The sequence below is a fragment of the Xyrauchen texanus genome, chromosome 8 (assembly GCF_025860055.1).
Source record: "Xyrauchen texanus isolate HMW12.3.18 chromosome 8, RBS_HiC_50CHRs, whole genome shotgun sequence".
Classification (NCBI taxonomy): domain Eukaryota; kingdom Metazoa; phylum Chordata; class Actinopteri; order Cypriniformes; family Catostomidae; genus Xyrauchen; species Xyrauchen texanus.
The window spans coordinates 22450222-22469069 of NC_068283.1; the positions used below are offsets into that span (position 1 = coordinate 22450222).

General features: G+C 38.1%; 2 protein-coding genes across 4 annotated transcripts in view; one reads left to right on the plus strand and one right to left on the minus strand.

Moving 5' to 3' along the window:
* The first annotated feature begins 652 nt into the window (after nt 1-652).
* On the plus strand, nt 653-3469 carry LOC127647815 (acyl carrier protein, mitochondrial-like). The gene is made up of 4 exons (XM_052132292.1): nt 653-832; nt 1212-1334; nt 2780-2867; nt 3082-3469. The coding sequence occupies exons 1-4, from the start codon at nt 662-664 to the stop codon at nt 3171-3173; spliced, it is 474 nt and encodes a 157-aa protein (XP_051988252.1). The 5' UTR covers nt 653-661; the 3' UTR covers nt 3174-3469.
* A 4861-nt stretch (nt 3470-8330) lies between these two features.
* LOC127647806 (trinucleotide repeat-containing gene 6A protein-like) overlaps nt 8331-18848 on the minus strand; it is a 46668-nt gene continuing 36150 nt past the window's right edge. For 2 of the 3 annotated variants that reach the window (XM_052132278.1, XM_052132279.1), the window contains exons 11-22: nt 18031-18162; nt 17453-17590; nt 17280-17354; nt 16421-16859; nt 14082-14219; nt 13798-13959; nt 13499-13639; nt 12001-12108; nt 11704-11913; nt 9689-9756; nt 9456-9595; nt 8331-9048 (exon numbers count right to left, since the gene is read on the minus strand). In XM_052132278.1, coding sequence (XP_051988238.1) covers nt 8673-9048; nt 9456-9595; nt 9689-9756; nt 11704-11913; nt 12001-12108; nt 13499-13639; nt 13798-13959; nt 14082-14219; nt 16421-16859; nt 17280-17354; nt 17453-17590; nt 18031-18162 — 2127 coding nt within the window. In that variant the 3' untranslated portion in view covers nt 8331-8672. The remainder of the gene's footprint in view (nt 9049-9455; nt 9596-9688; nt 9757-11703; nt 11914-12000; nt 12109-13498; nt 13640-13797; nt 13960-14081; nt 14220-16420; nt 16860-17279; nt 17355-17452; nt 17591-18030; nt 18163-18848) is intronic. The other variant, XM_052132280.1, reaches the window with a different exon arrangement.

Below are 18848 nucleotides of genomic sequence, written 5' to 3' on the forward strand. Positions count from 1 at the left end.
TCCTTCGAAGAGAGTAGGGTAGGGCATAGTGATGATCGCTTTCAATTGCATTCACCCGATGCAGGCGAACCTGGAAGGCCATGGGTTCCCTCTGGAATTTTCTATTATAAAAAGTTTTTATAATCAGGGTATTCAATTAATAAGCAACATAAGGTCTGTAGTAAACGAAATTACACACAGTAATGTCTTAAGGACTACTACGGTTTTGTCAGGCACTCTTGTGGTAGTTGTAGTCCTTATGTAGCAAGCAATATACATTTTTAAAACTGTTTTAAAAAAGATATAGCAACTTACCAATCTACTCTTACTATTTCTGCCATAGACAGGTATGGCAGCAGTAGTATGGGTACTATGACATTCCGAACACAGCCGTACTTATTATTTTTATTATTTATTAATTCATTTTAGAAAATACGGAAGCTCTTCCGGGTTTTTGGGCATACAACCTGAAAAGTGGCTATGATCGTTTTCAAAATAAAGGTATAATTTTTTTGAAGTCGTGTAGCACATATTTTATTTTTAATTTAATTTTTAATATCAATCAGTTAAATTATTTTGAAATGATAACTTTTAATTTCAGACTTGTAGAGAAAACACGCATGCGCATGTCAAACGCATGTCCTGTTCTCGCAGTGTTTTCTGGGACTGATATTCCACAGACATGGCGTCTCAGGCGTTTGCACACTCGCTGCGCTCCATCTCTCGCGCTTCTGCAAGGTTAAATCAGGCCAACGTGCTCTCGAGATCTGCCTGTGCACCCCGCGTTTCAACCCAACGACCTCTCTCTGTCATTTCTTACAATCAGCGGACGAGGTGGACTGAACTAATGCGGGTGAGCTTTCCTTGAAGAGGGCATGTTGGTCTGTGTGGCCTGATAGTGCTGGATTTCTCAGCGACCTACCTGTGTCTGACCTACACCTCCATTCATGCATGAGAGCTGGCAACTCTTACAAAGTTTATGTCATGTCATACAATTTACTTCAACATTTGTTATGGTCGTATCAAAATTATCTTTACAGTACTAAACCGCTGATTCGTTAACTGGATGAGGATATCGGTAGCAAACTGTTTTGGTACTGAGACTGTTCTTTTATTAATTATTATGCAAAGGTTAATAAAATGCACAAGAACAATAAATTACCCGTATCATAGCTTTGTGTATCATTATGTTCTTGATAACGGAGCAGTTTATGATGTTTGCATGTCTCTAGATTACAGGACCCTCTGTTCAGCTCTGTCGGCATTATGGGGATCTTCCACCTCTCACTATAGAGAGCATCCATGACCGTGTTTTGTACGTCCTAAAACTGTACGACAAGATCAATCCGGAGAAGGTGAGAGAGACTTAAAGGAACAGTTAACTGTTTAATGATCTGATCTGTTTAACGTGTTTATCTTTCCGTTAGCTGGGAATTTCGTACATGCCTATTGCCTACCACATTTTAGTAAATGTAATGTGGAAATACAGATTTATTGTTACAAAGTTAAAACTCTTCTTGTCTGATTGATTGATTTGTTTACTAGGGATGTGCCAGGGTGGTCGACTAATCAACTAGTCGTCCAACAACTGTCTAGTCGATGAGTTGGGTGACTACTAACTATAATATTTTAGTAGTGGTTGTTTTAATGGGAGACACATTCCATAATTAACTCAGCAACTTCTCAGAGAGTGTTTTTGCAACAGTGAATAACATTTAGTACAGTAAAACCCTCTGCAAGAAGTTTTATCTGTTTAATGCTTTTGGGGTTAGTGTTTTTATTTGCTGTTGTTACAGCAAAGCACCTCATCGACAATACATTTCAAGATGATCACTGTCGGATGATAAATCCTCAGATGTCAGTAATGCTCCCGTATATGTGCGGTTTAGTGGGGCGATATTGAAGTCTTCTGATGAATCTGTCTTGACACTTCTTAAAAAAATGGTTATTGTAAAAAGGTTTAAACTTTTGGTGTTGTGAACTTGATGTTCACCCACAAGGTTATCTTGCAGTTCTGCTCTATTTTTTTGGATTCCCTTTTCTTCCAATTTGGAATGCCCGATTCCCACTACTTGCTAGGTCCTCGTGGTGGTGCAGTTACTTGCCTCAATCAGGGTGGCAGAGGACAAGTCTTAGTTGCCTCCGTTTCTGAGACTGTCAATCCACACATCTTATCACACAACTTACCATGCGCCCTATTGAGAGAACCACAAGGAGGTTACCCTATTTGATTCAACCCTCCATAGCAACTGGGCCAATTTGGTTGCTTAGGAGACCTGACTCTGCACACCCTGGATTCAAACTCGCCACTCCAGGGGTGGTGATCAGCGTCAATAGCAGTTCTGTGCTTGGATGTACAGCAAGGATCACTGAAGCATTCGGTTACGTTGAAGTGCGTCATTATGCATTAAGGATGTGCACAAGCAGTTTTGTGCCGCTCTGTATTAGAGCCTGTCTTCTTACTTTTATCGTTTTGTGCAATAGATGTTATAGTTATTGAGCCTATTTTGTTAAATATCTGATCGTAACCATGTTGAAATGCTGCTCTTCGCATCCATATATCCCTCTGAAACACGTCATAGGGGTCACATGAACTTAACGGAGCCTGTTATACATTATTATCCTTAACACCAGCCAGTCGACTAGTTGCTCAAACAACAGACTGACTAGTCGATTATGAAAATGGGAAGTTTTGCACATCCCTATTGTTTAAGGGGATTTGTAAAAAAAAATATATATATATTTAAAATGTTCTTATATATACATCTATAACATCAGTTCTTAAATGATCCCCCCACAGCTTCAAACATCATCACATTTCATGAAAGATTTAGGACTGGACAGTTTGGACCAGGTGGAGATTATAATGGCTATGGAAGATGAGTTTGGTTAGTATGTGTTTGTTCCTGTGTTCTTGAACTTTGTGGGGAAACTTCTATTTTACATGCCCTTTCACTGTCCAATTTGATATCAATTTATTTTCTGCTGTTCACTAAATATTGAGGCATTTGACAGACTAGAATTAATTTGCCTTGTTCATCATGCACATATAAAATGTATCAACATGTATATTGTAGTGCTCAAAAACACTTTCATCCACAGGATTTGAGATTCCAGATGCAGAGGCGGAGAAGCTTATGACTCCTGCGGAGATCGTACAGTACCTTGCAGATAAAAAAGATGTTTATGTATAGAGGCATGTCATATTGTAAGTATTGCCTTTCTATAGATTGTAGGCAACACGGTTCAATGATATTTGTAAATCAAATTGCTATAGTCAATTGTTTTCTTTGCTAATTTTAATTCTCAATTATGGAGGATTGACTATTAAACAATATGGATCAACTGTATTCTGGTAGTGACCAGTGTCTGTCTCTTACTTATGAAGTCAACTGCTTTGTCCTGTGTATTGTTTTATTTAATGAAAATGTATAATCTCCTTAGAGCTTGAGCTGAAAATAAAGCCAAGACAAAATGGTAATTCATTGGATTCTTGTGTCAAAATGGGCACTCACCAGTTCCTCTAGTGGTTAAGGATGATTACTACTAATATACCTCAAGGTCAGTGCCACTTGTAGAGCCTTGCTTTGTATTGGAATTTGTTTTGCTGCCTAACAAGACATTGGTCTCTGAATCAAGACGCCTATTGCCATGGGTTCAGAATAATGCTGAAGTTTTTGATTACCAGGGCACTATATAAATGGCTTATTTGCAGGTGTTTGTCAGGCATTATAAATTCAGCAACAGTAAATGTCAGATGAGGGTTGGCAAAATATTTTATATGGCAGAAATGTTAATAGTAGTAATAGCATTCAGAACTTGGATAAAGTGACTAGTATTAGGCTAGTCATGTGATCTCAATATGGTGGACACCATGCAGGGAGATTACCCTTGTTAAATAAATCTGCTTTTTCTACTATAGCTAGTCTTCATCTCGTGAGTTTGCATGCAATTTTAAACAAATGAAAACGCTTCAATCTATTGCCAGCCTAAACGGTTGTAGATGATTAGGGGTAATATGGGTCAGCTGGAAGTTCATGCAAAAATTACAATTCTCTTGTTATCTACGCCAATCAAATACAGGTGCCTTTACTTGAGGTTTGCATAATAAAAGTGATAGGCATCTTGCAATGTAAAAAGATACTTTGAAATGTAAGTTAATCTCAGGTCAATTATATATATAAAATGGCTAAAGATTAGCCATGAACTATTAAATTAACCAAAAATGGTAGCTCAAATAATAGTTAACTATTAATTCTGCCTCCAAATGCAGGAAAAATGTCTCCAAGTTTCACTATTGAGATTGCAGTAAAAAGATTGTTTTTATACTCCAGATTAATTTACCCCTAGCTCCCACTGAAGGCATATTTCTATGACCCCAAGTGTAATAGTTTTAAATTTTACCTCTTTCCTTTTCTGCCTAGAGGACGGCTTAAGAAAAAAATTAGCATAGCTTAACACCCTCTCCCCTTGCCTGTATTTGCATGCACTACATAAAAAAAAAAAAAAAAAGATTGAATAAAAGGGCTGTAAATAAAGCACAATTTGGCACACCATTTCACTGTTAGGCTTTATTGCGGGTTGTACCCAAGTTATACAGCTTTGTATTCCGATATGAAGATCAGGACTTAACAAACAGTTATTATCAGTCTACAAGTACAGGCAACAAAAGACCTAAAAACTACTCTAATCTCAACTACCTCGTTACATATGCACTTAAGGGTACTAAAATTGAAAACCAAGCAACAAAGAAAAATAAAACAGCATTACAGGAAACATTCATCACTACACATTTGAGTATCTACCATGTATTGTTAGACTAAACCTTGTGTCAATAGTTACCAATACAAATAAGGATTGTCCTTTAAAAAGTGCAGTTCCCCATGTTAAAACTCTAAAGATGACACCAGGAAGACACTGAAAATAACTTCCTGCTCGTTAAGTAATCTTATTGATTTTTATTTCTAGTCATTTTCAAACAGTCTAACAAAGCAGTGTGCATATAGGTTACATGTGAGCAAACATTTTCTTGACAGACTTAGAAATGTCAGAGTTGAGAATTTGCTGTTCCACAGCCCATTCTGTAAGGACAGCTGTGAAACGGAAATGTTAATGCAACCCACCATTTGCTACAACTGGCCAATGTGACAAAAAAAAAAAATTAAGTAAAATCAATTTCAAACATGGCACATTACAGGAATCGTATTTTTTAAAATCCTACCACTACCATGGTTCGGATTTCATTAAGCAAAATACAGACACAGAAGCCTCATTTTACAATGCATAGACTTTCTTAGAATTTCCCCATGGTGGAAGTTTAGAGTTAAACTCTCGTTCATCCATTTCTTGTGCTGGTTTTTCTAAAGCTTTTCAGGGTTTATAATGACATGACAGCAATACTCACAGTTTAAGTCAATTGCATTAGCACATTGTTCAACAGTAGGAACCATTTAAAAGACATGGGTATATTTGCTCACAGGATAAATCAGAAAAGAATGACAATTTCAGTACAAAAGTAGAATGTCAGGCCAAGTCAATTTTTCTTTCTACTTATACTTGGCTATAAAAATGGGGATTGTACATTGCTCATGAATATCCTCAAAACATCCATTTTGCAAGTGACATTTGAAGCATATACATTGTCCAGCTTTTACAAAAGAACAACTCCCTTTCCTCCCCCTACTCCATAATTTGGCATGACAGTGAATTGTCAATGTCTCAGCATGACAGTTCTAAAACGAAACAGCTGCACATTCATTTAAACAAAATTAACGGGTAAAAAGGTAAAGAAAATAAATGAGGAATTAAAAATGGAAATAAACTGGGTGCGAATGGCTTTTCCCTATGCATTCAAAGTTCACTTCAGAAAACAAAAGCCACGAAGAATAGGGAATCCAGCAAGTTGCAACGACAGCAATGAAGAATCTATTCAGAACCATTGGTAAAGCCAAGCGCCAACCTTCTAGACAATGACTTACTAACACTACCATGGACACATACAATCATGTAACGCTATAAACTTGGAGCAATCCACATTGAGAAAGTAAAGAAAGTCACAGAAATGAAATCAGTGATTCTTGCAGTTATACGCCCTCAAGATAGACTGCGTTAGTATAAAAGAGGAAAATACTAGGGCTCCTGATGCACAAGAATGGAGTGGACCACTCTAGCACGCAGGCACAAACACATGCCATCTCACACCTTAATCAGTATAGACAATGTACATGAACAATAAGAGACAAACAGAAGGCAAATTCATCTATCTGTGCCATGCAGTTGTCCAAACCTACACTCTGCCCTCAGAACAAATACAGTACAAGCGTTTTAGTTCATTATGTACACCAAGTGCAATTCCAAAAAAATATTGTATTTTCTCTCCAAGACAACCTGTTTTCCAATGTTCCACAAAAAAAAAAAATTGTCAAACAAGTATGAGATAAGCCAGGTATGGAATTAAGTAAACAAATCCATTGATTGAAGTATATTTGGTAAAGCAGTTTCTTAAAATTGTTCAATACTGGCACACAACCATAAAGTCAGGGTAATACTCAGGGTTTTGTACTATTTGAGTCATTAAATATGGAAAACTTGCCACATCAAGCCAAGTTCTACTTCTCAAATAAAATTAAAATGGAGAAAAACAGCTTAAACACATATTAAGGTCCATGGCTTAGCCTAATGCTGACGTCTTTCTCTCCCTCTCGCTCTTTGAAGAGTTTCATAAATTGTGCACCTACAATAGTACAATAAAAAGGTAAATAATCTGTAAATCTATGCATATTATTTAAATGCAAGTGTTTTATCTACCAGCAATAGATTACATTCTCCTCTATCTAGCCTTCCTTGGCCACAACTAAAGAGGCAAGCCATTTTCAATGACAAACCAGCATTGAGGAAGGGGGGAAAAAAAGAGGGGGAAAAAATAAAATTCAAAATAAAATGATAATGAGCAGCCAAAACATTGATTTATTAATATTGTAAGGAACTTCAGATTAACACAACCAAACTGTACACGTTACAATCATCTTCTATTTGTAAACAGTTAAAAGCCACTTGACTTGTTGCATCTTCGGACACAATTTGAATCAAGGCAATGAAATGTGGACGACTTTTGCACTGTTAAAATAACAAAAAATAAAAAATAAAGATGCTTTAACACCAGCTCTGGCGATAAAAGAAAAAAAACAAAGTATACGCAAATTATCGAAACATAATATATGACTTCAGACAAAGAAAAAGCGATTCTGTAGGCCAAGACGTTGGCTACAGTATGCATAGTTACAGATTTCTGCTTTTTCTTATGACATAGACAGTTACTTCGACACAGAGCGAAAAACATTGAGCCACTCAGTGGGAAAAGGGAAGATGGACTAGATAGTGATTCAGCAAACCAGATCCACTCAATAAAAAGACAGCATTTTTGAAAAAGCACTATGTAGAATGTCTCCAGCTTAAAGCAGTTTTTGGCAGAGAAAAACTTACAGAGCTATAAGTAGTTTCAGTGCTAAAAGTTGGATTTTCCTACATGGAGTTTCTATGGGGGAAAACTGGCTATATTTCCTGAGAACCATGCTGGTTATTTAGCAGACAAGAGGAATAGATAAAATAACCAATGACATGGCCAAACACTGATCAGTATTCCCAGAGATAGAAAGCTTCGTCCTCAGTATTTTTTTATATATATATTTTTCCTCTTTTGTATTTTTTGTTTTTATTTTTATAATTTTTATAGTTTTTTTTTTCTTTATGCATTTTTTAATTTGTCATTTAAAATATAAAGGAAGAATGACCAAACTTTCTCCCTCAAAAAAATTTGTAAACAAGAGGGCACAATGTGACGCCTCCAAAACAAAATTGAAAGCCTATTTTGAAAGTGCTGTTCCCCCTGGCTTGCAGGTCGGGTTTGCAAGTCACAGCTGTGGCTACAGTTTCTTACACTGCAGAGCTAAATTCTTTAGTTTTAAAACAAAATTGGTGCAATACTTATTTCTGTAATATCATCAGATAATCCTAAATCAGCATCTATATCTTGATCTCGAACTACACAATACCACAATAAAGGTAGGTGTACATCAAGGCATAGTAGAGCGCACACTTTTAAGAACATCCTTGAGTAAACAACTACACTGGAACTGTCGGCTCCCTCCATATTGCAGATTATACTGAGAAAAACCACATTCAGTGCAAAGTTAAAAAAAAAAAAAAAAAGCTCAAACTCCAACATTGTCAGCAAACAAAACGCAAATAATAAAAATAAAACTAAACGAATTGGAATTCAAATAAACATGATGAAGAAACAGATGAGCTCAACTGAAGCTTTTTTTCTGTATGAAGAGCACTACCTGGAAGTGTAATACATCCTTTCACATTATAGAATTGGCCTGCATAATTCAAGTATTTCAAACTGATATGTTGTGGGCTAAAACAAAGTGGACAAAATGTGCAGAAGAAAAGAACGTAACTTGTTTCCACAGGGTGACCCTGCATTGTTTTTTTGTTTGTTTGAATTGAAGTCTAACTAGTGCCATTTGATTTTTATTTTTCATATATATATATATATATATATATATATATGGTTATATGATTATGATTAACTATTTGACATTGAGGTCACAGGTTTGTATTTTTTTTTTATATATATGTTTTTTTTGTTTTGTTTTTTGTAGTTTTTAAGTCAGAAGGTGAAAAATGTACTACATGGACTCCCCACCTCCTGTCAGGTGGTCAACAGAAAGGAAGGAGCTGATGGGGGAGGGGCTGTTGATTCTCCCCCCGTCACTGGCACTAGGGTTCCCCCACAGGCTCCTGGAGTAGTTGGGAAAATCCCAGAGAGAAGAGCTGTGCAGGTCTCCATTGCCTGCTCCTGACAGACTGCTGCCGTTCCAATGATTTGGATCAGTGCGGTTCTGGAAGGGGTGAGAACCCTCGATGGATCCGATCCGGTTCTGAGAAGTGCCCAGCGTCTGCCAGCTGGGAGAGGCAGTCATTGACTGACCTTGTGCAAAGAAACGATTAATTTCCTCTTCACTAGCAAACTCTGCAAGAATTGTAGTGTTCCCTAAAACACACCTGAGGAGGAGGAAGAGCCTTCATCAGTACAGAGCCTCAACTATCAGAATGTGTCTGAACTCCAGCTAGGGAAGCTGATTTTGCCAAAATATTAACAATTTCAATATTGACACTAATCATCAATGCAAAGTACAAATTATATATAAAGAACAGTCATAGAGAATTATGGATAGGGATATGGTGGTTTGGATGTAACATCACACACTGAATGGTTTAAAATAGCTTTTAAAGACTTGTCCACTGTAGTGGATACCATGCATCTGAGAGTTACATTTGAGGATTAAAACATAAACCTCAAAATGTCAACCATGCCTTGCAGAAAGAGGATATGAACATGATTTTGTTTCTGTCAAGAGTACTTACTGGCATTCATGGTAGCACACTGTAAAGACAAGATATGGACTTACATGTGCAGTGACTTTTGGGCTTTGGCCGCCTCCTCCTTAGAGCTGTAACAGACAACAGCATTGCCATGGGGAAGATTCAGATGGAATGTGATCAGTGGACCATGCTGCATGCACAGAGTTTGCAAGGTGGAGCCATCAATCTGCAAAACATGGTCGTGATTCTCGTTACCAAATTATGTATATTTGACACAATAAAAAAAAAAATTAAAAAAAGGCATAGAAACTTCCCTTACCTGAGGTGTGAGGTTTTTGAGAACAAGCCAATTAGTCCTCCCTGAGCTGCTTTCACCCCAGCTGGAACCTGTTAACATAGATTATTCCAGGTCTCTGTTTGTTTAATCTCCATTGCAATGACAGTATTAATATAAGGTTGGTTTGATTGCTTGGTCTGAACCTGAGCTCGATTTCACAGTGTATTGCATGGGTCCAAACTAGTGTTGTCAATAATACCGGTACTCCGGTACCAAGTCGGTACTCAAATAAAAAATTATTTACGATACCAGAAATTCTGGAGGTACCGTGGTACCGAGTCTACCTGGTACCCATGCAAAGTCGGGAACTTTCAAATGCTCACAACATGAAAAAAAAATGACGACAAGCAAAGCTGCTGCGTGCGGAGTCTCAACTGAATCTTATCGAAAAGTGGAAATTCATAGGTTAGGGAAACATAGATCAGCAAAAACCTATTTGTAAACGCTGCTTTTGCAATTTTCTGACAAAAGGAGGAAACACATCAAACTTAATAAAGCACCTGAAAGACAGACACCCGGATTAATTCAAGCAACTAAAGCAGGTGAGTTTAAAAGCATATTATCATTTACATTAGGGCTGAAACGTTTAGTCGACATTATCGGCATCGTCGAAAATACAAAACTGACGAGAAAAATTTTCATTGTTGAATAGTCCTTTGATCTCATTTAACGTAACATGAAATCACAATAACGATGACGTGTGAGAGCAGCAGTTCACGCCTGATGAAGGAAGAATTACACAGATCAGTCGAGATGCACTAAACTTTCACAGTTTATTTTATGTAGATCACAAATAATTAGGCAATAAAATTTTTTAAAAAAAGTACATTCAGAAGCATGTACCGTTGTGGAATAAGCGGAGGCGGAGCTCTTTAAAAGGAAACATCCCGGCACTACATCTTAAATGCAGTAAAATTTAATGCGTTATAGCTTTATTAAAGTTCAAATAATACAGAAGCAGCTCATGTTAATAACTATAACCTCAGAAACTGGCATTTCTCTGTGTGGTCGGTGCCTCTTCAATGAGCTGCGGAATGTCCCGATCTAAGGGGGAAGAGATTGAAACTGCACCGGCTGAGAGAGACTCTGCCTCGGGGACGCTCATCCCTCGATCGCGGACGCTCATCCCTCGAGCGCGGATGCTTAATGCAGCTAGATTAGAACTTATTTAATCATAATATCTATATATGTGTCCATATGTATTTCTTATGAAGAAAAATGGCAAAATGCAGCTTTATTAATAAGAGAGCACTTTGCACATTAGTTTGGAAATGGTTTTTATTCATTCTATTGTATGCTTGTTTATTTAGGCTTTGTTTTTTAGTACTTGGTAAAAATTTAAATTAAAAGTTGCAAAAGTTGAAGCAAATCTTATACAAGTGTTCAAAAATACTTTAAGCATACATTGTTCAGTTTTGTTATAATTAAAAAATAACATTTAAATTAAAGTGTTGCTCAAATGGCATATTTTTATTCTTAGTTCTGCTGCTAATGTTTTGTAGACTTTGTTATTAAAAGAGTGTTGTTGAGTAACCTGTTTTTGTGTTTTGCTTTGGTACCAAAAATGGTATTGAGTACCGTGAAATTTCAATGGTATTTGGTACAAATATTTTGGTACCATGACAGCACTAGTCCAAACCACAATATGTTTGCTTCATCAAAAGTACAAGCAGAACCAGTCTACCACTGTGGCTAGGTAATGACTGAGGAGAAAATGCCAGTTTCAGAGTATACAAACCAAGAGATGTAAAGAATTCAAGCTTCTCTCCAAAGACAATTTATTCTGCATCAAGCAGCTATTATGAAATCTACTACAAGTGTAACGGAGCATGCAAAGAAGAAAATGATATATACATCATTAGGTGTTTGCTACCGCAAATTAGGCTGGATTGCATTCACACCGGTTGAGAACGAACTCGGATTAGAACCAAAAGCTCTAGTGTAAAACCACCCATGAAGTCTGCAGGTTCAAGGGAATGCTATTTATTGTGACTAACCAGAGGTAAATCTGGATTCAGAGTTCCCCCAGCCTGCCAGTCTCAGAGAGCTGTTGTCCCAAGACGAGGGCTGTTTCTGGCCTGTCAGGCCAGGTGGGGGGCGGGACGGAGCACAGATGCCTTTCGAGGTGAGAGGAACCTTCCACAGCTCATGAGCCAAAGAGGTGTTGGTGACTGTACCATGAGACCATTTAGAGTCACTGTTTCTGGCTGTAGGGAGGAAAACATACAGATAAAGCTAAGAGTCTATTTCAACCGTAGGCCTATATTGCTATGCTTGAGTAGTTGCCCACTGACCTGAAGTGCTTTGTGCTGTACTGCTGAGGGAACTATTGTGGTTGGAGGCACGAATGGATGTCCAGGCACTATTTGAAGGCAGCGTGGTGTTAAGTGATGAGGATGGTCCTGAAAAAATCGATATTCCACAATATGAAACACTAATATGCACATTTAGGCTTTGTTAAAGGAATCTCATAATTTACTCGCCCTCATGCGATTCTTCCGCAGAACCCATCTGAAGAAAAATATCTTCGCTCAGTAGGTCCTTAAAATGCAAGTGGATAGTGAGCTGACCTTTGAAGCTCCAAAAATCACAGAGTATAAACGTCATTGATATGACTCCAGCAGATAAATGAATGTCTTCTGAAGTGATACGATCACTTTGTGTGAAAAAGATTTAAGTACCTTTTAACATCACTTCTGAACAGCAGCATGCGCGTGATGCACGTGCGACACTCGGAAGAGCAGCACTGTTTACAATTGAATAGGAGGAATGCTGTACTGAAGCTTAATTGGTTTAGATCTCTCACAATGGTGCATTTGTGTGCTCATCTTGGATGTCTCAACCGAGAGAATAACGTGACATTATGTCCATAACATGCCAACATGAATTCATCATACATGTGAACTCAGCCCTCTCATGATCACACTGACTGCTGCTGACCAGAAGCATTGGATGACAGTTAAAAAGTACTTACATATTGATCTTTTTTGCACCAAAAGTGATTGTATGGCTTTAGAAGACATAAATTGAACCGATGGAGTCGTATGGATGACGTACATCTATGCTGACTGTCTGTCCTCGTTGGAGCTTCAAAAAGGTCTGATCACCAACCACTTGCATTTTAAGAAACTACTGAGCCAAGATATTTTTCTTCAAATGGTTTCGGAAGAAAAAAAAAGTCATACACATCTGGGATATCATGAGGGTGAGTAAATGAGAGAATTTCATTTTTGGGTGAACTATCCCTTTAGGAGAGCTTTTTTGCTTTTGGTGTATCAGCCTCAAATCCATTTACTTTGTAGTCTAAACAGAAAAAACACTTCATGAAATCTGATGTTTACCAACCTGGTCTAAACCACATACATCATAACAAGTGTGCAATGTTGTCCGAATGGGCTGAAAACTACATTTTCACTCACCTCTCCTCATATAGCAAAACTATGTGCCATGTAATATGTAGTTAATAGTGAATTAGTCAAAGAGTCATTAGCTTTGGACAGTTTATTGTAAGATGCCATGAGACAATTTAAATTTTTTTTGTAGGATAAAGTCTCTTGACATTGTGCTGACATCATTACTACAGCAACCAATGTAGGTGCACCTAATATTGACTATACGGTTTGAACAAATGGATACAATTTCATCATATGCAAAATGACAGTGCAGACAGTCAGTCCTCAAGATCAGATTTGAAAGCCAGATCAGATTTCTGTGCACTATGGAAAGTCATCAGCAAATTATAGTGATAGTTGACATTAGCGTTCACATATTTATATATAATAAACCACTTACCATTGTTCCTGTCCCTGAGGTGATCAACATCCCGGACTGTATTAATGGAGAGATTATTAATCACACTGCCAGGAGTGACAAATGGGTCAGTTTCAGGATCAATGTTTGGATATCCTTTCCAAGGCTCACCAGGACGGAACTCTGCAAATCAAACATGACTTGAGCTTTAATTCATTCCACAATGCCACACTCCAATCACTGAGGGGTTTTACTCTTTGAGATATTCTTTATTACAATATGAGATAGGGAGATAGAGATATAGATAGAGAGAGATATAGAGAGATAGCTAGGATCCAAACCTGGTGGCCAGTTGACATTGGTGGAACCATGAGGTGATTTGGCACGACTGGGCCAGCCATCTCCAACAGAGCCAGGAGGACTAATAGGAGCATTACTGGCATTGATGAAGTCATATGGACCAAAGGGTGAATCTTCAAGCCTTAGCCCAGATGTTATAGCACCTATATCAAAAAAATATGCCTCAAATGAGTCACACATTCCCAAAAATGCATTTGATAAACATTTGCTACAGCAGTTGTAATTTCTACTTTTTTTTGTCAAGGTATAAATTGGTGAAACAAACCAGATTTGCTGGAGTTTTGATCAAGTGGCGAGTTAACGGAAATATCCATGGCAGTCCACTTCTTTAGACGGGACTGTGGCTCCTTAAAACCAACACTGCTAATGTCGAGGTTGCTTACATTCAAGTTTGAGTTCAAGCCTAGAGGAATAAGTCAAAAGAATAAAACAATTAATAAATGTTTTAGGAGAAAAAAAAAAAATACATCTTTCCAGAAATACTTAATTTCATTTCAAGATCTTTTCCAGTGAGCAGGAATCATCAGCAGCAGCTCAAACAATTATATAAACTGATTCAATAAATGGTAACACTTTATAATAATTGTATTTATTAACATTAGTTAACTTAAATCTAACAAAATATTTTACAGCACTTATTAATCTTGGTTAATGTTACTTCAATATATACAAATATATTTGTAAACTAAAAGTACAACGTACTGAACAATTGCACTTGCAATTAACATTAACCAAGATTAATAAATGCTGTATAAAAATATTGTTTATTGTTAGTTCATGATTCATAACACATTTACTAATCTGGTAACACTTCACAATAAGGTTCCATTCGTAAACATTATTTAATGCATTAGATATCATGAATGAACAATATTATTTTTTATAGAATTTATCTTAAGTGTTAGTTAATAGAATTTTAAGTTAATCTTAGTTCATAGTGCATTAACATACACTCACCTAAAGGATTATTAGGAACACCTGTTCAATTTCTCATTAATGCAATTATCTAATCAACCAATCACATGGCAGTTGCTTCAGTGCATATAGGGGTGTGGTCCTGGTCAAGACAATCTCCTGAACTCCAAACTGAATGTCAGAATGGGAAAGAAAGGTGATTTAAGCAATTTTGAGCGTGGCATGGTTGTTTGTGCCAGATGGGCCGGTCTGAGTATTTCACAATCTGCTCAGTTACTGGGATTTTCACGCACAACCATTTCTAGGGTTTACAAAGAACGGTGTGAAAAGGGGAAAACATCCAGTATGCGGCAGTCCTGTGGGCGAAAATGCCTTGTTGATGCTAGAGGTCAGAGGAGAATGGGCCGACTGAGTCAAGCTGATAGAAGAGCAACTTTGCCTGAAATAACCACTCGTTACATCCGAGGTATGCAGCAAAGCATTTGTGAAGCCACAACACGCACAACCTTGAGGCGGATGGGCTACAACAGCAGAAGACCCCACCGGGTACCACTCATCTCCACTACAAATAGGAAAAAGAGGCTACAATTTGCAAGAGCTCACCAAAATTGGACAGTTGAAGACTGGAAAAATGTTGCCTGGTTTGATGAGTCTCGATTTCTGTTGAGACATTCAGATGGTAGAGTCAGAATTTTAAACAGAATGAGAACATGGATCCATCATGCCTTGTTACCACTGTGCAGGCTGGTGGTGGTGGTGTAATGGTGTGGGGGATGTTTTCTTGGCACACTTTAGGCCCCTTAGTGCCAATTGGGCATCGTTTAAATGCCACGGCCTACCTGAGCATTGTTTCTGACCATGTCCATCCCTTTATGGCCACCATGTACCCATCCTCTGATGGCTACTTCCAGCAGGATAATGCACCATGTCACAAAGCTCGAATCATTTCAAATTGGTTTCTTGAACATGACAATGAGTTCACTGTACTAAAATGGCCCCCACAGTCACCAGATCTCAACCCAATAGAGCATCTTTGGGATGTGGTGGAACGGGAGCTTTGTGCCCTGGATGTGCATCCCCCAAATCTCCATCAACTGCAAGATGCTATCCTATCAATATGGGCCAACATTTCTAAAGAATGCTTTCAGCACATTGTTGAATCAATGCCATGTAGAATTAAGGCAGTTCTGAAGGCGAAAGGGGGTCAAACACAGTATTAGTATGGTGTTCCTAATAATCCTTTAGGTGAGTGTATGTTACAAATACAACTTTGTATCTTAAAAACGTATTAGTACATGTTAAAATTTACTTATTAATGAATGCTGTAAACGTACTGTTCATTGTTATTTGATGTTAACTAATGTTAACAAACAGAAACTTATTGTAAAGTATTACCATTCATTTTCATAAAAAGAACATTATTGTAAAGTGTTTCCACAAAATAATAAAAACATTAAGGGGTGGGGGACATGGGTAGAGAAGGCACAACAAAAAAAACATGTTATGATTGTCAAGCATCAGAAATGATAGGTAGAAGCCCCATACATATGCCAGCCAGACATTGGATTTCCAATCAAATAATAAGGGCCTGAACTTAAAGCTCTGTGACATTGCAAATTTTCCTTTTCCCCAGAGAAATAAATAAAATGCATGGGGAAATTGACTTGGGACAACAAAATATGTATTCACCTCTTGCTGGCAGAGAGCTGCTGTTGGGACAGAAGTTCTTTCCTACCCGAGGGTTGATAGGAGAGCCTGGCACCATGTGGCCATTGCTCAGAGGAGGGGCTAGGAGGCTATGACTTTGTCTAATGCCAGATGGCTGATAGCCTGACATGTCAGAAGCAAACATCATGTTGGGGTTGGCAGCTTGGTGCAACACTGAGTCAGTCTGGCCTACATTAAGATGGGGAGGACACCCACCTAAAGGGAAATTACTGAACGAGCTCAAGGAACTTTGTTCTTTCTGCAGGTCAGAGGCATTGGGGGGCGAGAAGTTCTCCATATAGGACTTGAGGCTGGGCTGGTGCAGTGAGGGTGGCTGGGGGGAGGTCTGCTGCTTCATCAGGGAGGGATCGATATGGCGGGGAGGCTGGATCATCTGCTGGGAGGGGCCCAGACCCCGACCCTAGAAAGTCACAAGTAGGAAAACGTCAAAAAATACATAGAACCAGGGATCAGAAATGGTAAAAGGAACCAAAAAAATTACTTTTTCCCTTTTTTTTCAGAACGTACTAGAATACTGGACAAAGTTGTAACAATTGTTCCATAGTGAAAAGGTTATATTTAAATGCTGGTAACTAGTAAATAAGGCAATTTGTAAACAGAGTTTGTTTCATTGTTTCTTAATAAATTGTCATTGTTATTGTTATTTGTTTATTTGCACAGTGTACTTTTATTTTAAATATGTTATTTTTCTAACTGGAAACAAAGCCACGCAACACAAGAGATGGAACTTAAAGATTCTGTGTTTTCTCAGAACAAACAAAAATTAAATACAGTATAATCCATGAAAAGAACAAATAAATGGGACCAAGTAATCACAAACCTGCTGTTCCTGTTGCTGTCGGTTATTAACAGGCATGGCCCTCTGGTTTTGCGCTTTTTGCTGTAGGAGGAGGCGCTGGAGAAAATAAAAAGATCTGTAAATGCGGCTCAGAACACCACAACTTAACACATTAATCTACTTTTACTAGAGTGCACTTGCAGTGAGATCAATACCTGTAACTGATTAATCTGAGAGAGCTGAGAGAGTTGGTTGAGCTGGGACAGCTGGTTCAGCATAGCCACCTGCTGTGGGCCAAATAGAGGGTTCAGACCTCCATTATTAGGGGAGCACTTCAACCGGGGTGGCGGGACCTGAGATAAGAGCATATAAAACACATTAGCTTTGAATATGCAGGGTAATTTCTATCTTAAACCATATTTGTTCATTTAAGTCATAAATAATTTATAAAAAAAAATATAGGCTTTTCAGTCATTTCAAAAGGAATTACTGAAACTATGAATATTAAATATAGCAGTTTATTAGCCAGTATCTTGGTGAATCATCACAAACAAAAAAACACACCAAAAAAAACTTGAGTGACAGTCAAACTATCAATTTTACACTGCAATTTGAACAATGTTGTTTTTGCAAAATTATGTTGCAAAAACTTTATCTGACAAGAAATTCCTCATTCTTAGATCATTTACTCATTTGACGCTAGGCAAGTATTTTTGGACCCTTCACAGAGAGTATGATTTTCCTTTTCAGTACTGCCTCAATCTCAATGTGAGCTGGGCATAAGTGGCATTACCTGAGAGGGCAGTAGTGGAGGAGGCACTTGGTTGCGTAGACTGGGCTGAGTGGAGTTCAGAGGTTGTGCGGGAGACTGCTGGGCATTCCGGCCTTGTGCTGCTGCATTACTGACACCGTACATGTTTACATTCTGCAAACACAAACACACCACACATGAATGAGGAGCATCCTGCAGTCCACTTCATTCACAGCTTAAGCACACAGGGAGCGGCATGCACTAACTCACCTGCCTAACAGAGGCAGAGTTTGGTTGGTGAGGCCCTGGCAAGCTGCACTGGTTTGCCAGTGCATTTTTTGTTGGGGAAAAGCTGATATTCTGCATGGAAGCGATCTGGGAGTTTGGGGACTCATCTGATACAGAGCTATCATATACAGGCAGTGAAAGCTGAAGCACAACCACAGGCCAAGCAGAGAGAGGGGCAGGACAGTAGTGATGCAAGAGTTGTCAAAGTGGACACCAGGCCAACAGAGAAAGACATCAACAGCCAGAGAGAAGGAGAGAGAAAGGCTATGTTAGCATCCTATTTGGCAACTAATTAGTGTTCTCTTAAATTCAAATTAGTAAGGAAAGTAATAGAAGGTTACAAAGTGAAACTGGGTTAAAGAAAGAGACTAAGACTATTGGAACTATTTAAATGTTAAAGATCCCATGAAATTGCTTGGTGACCACAGTTTTCTCTGTTAACATATATCCAGAGGCAGGTGGTATTAGGAGAACGGACAACTGCTATGTTCAGAATAGCACACTACCATACTACTCTATATATCTACTAACCTATATTCAGCGGAAATAGTAAGAATAGTATGCTATTCCAA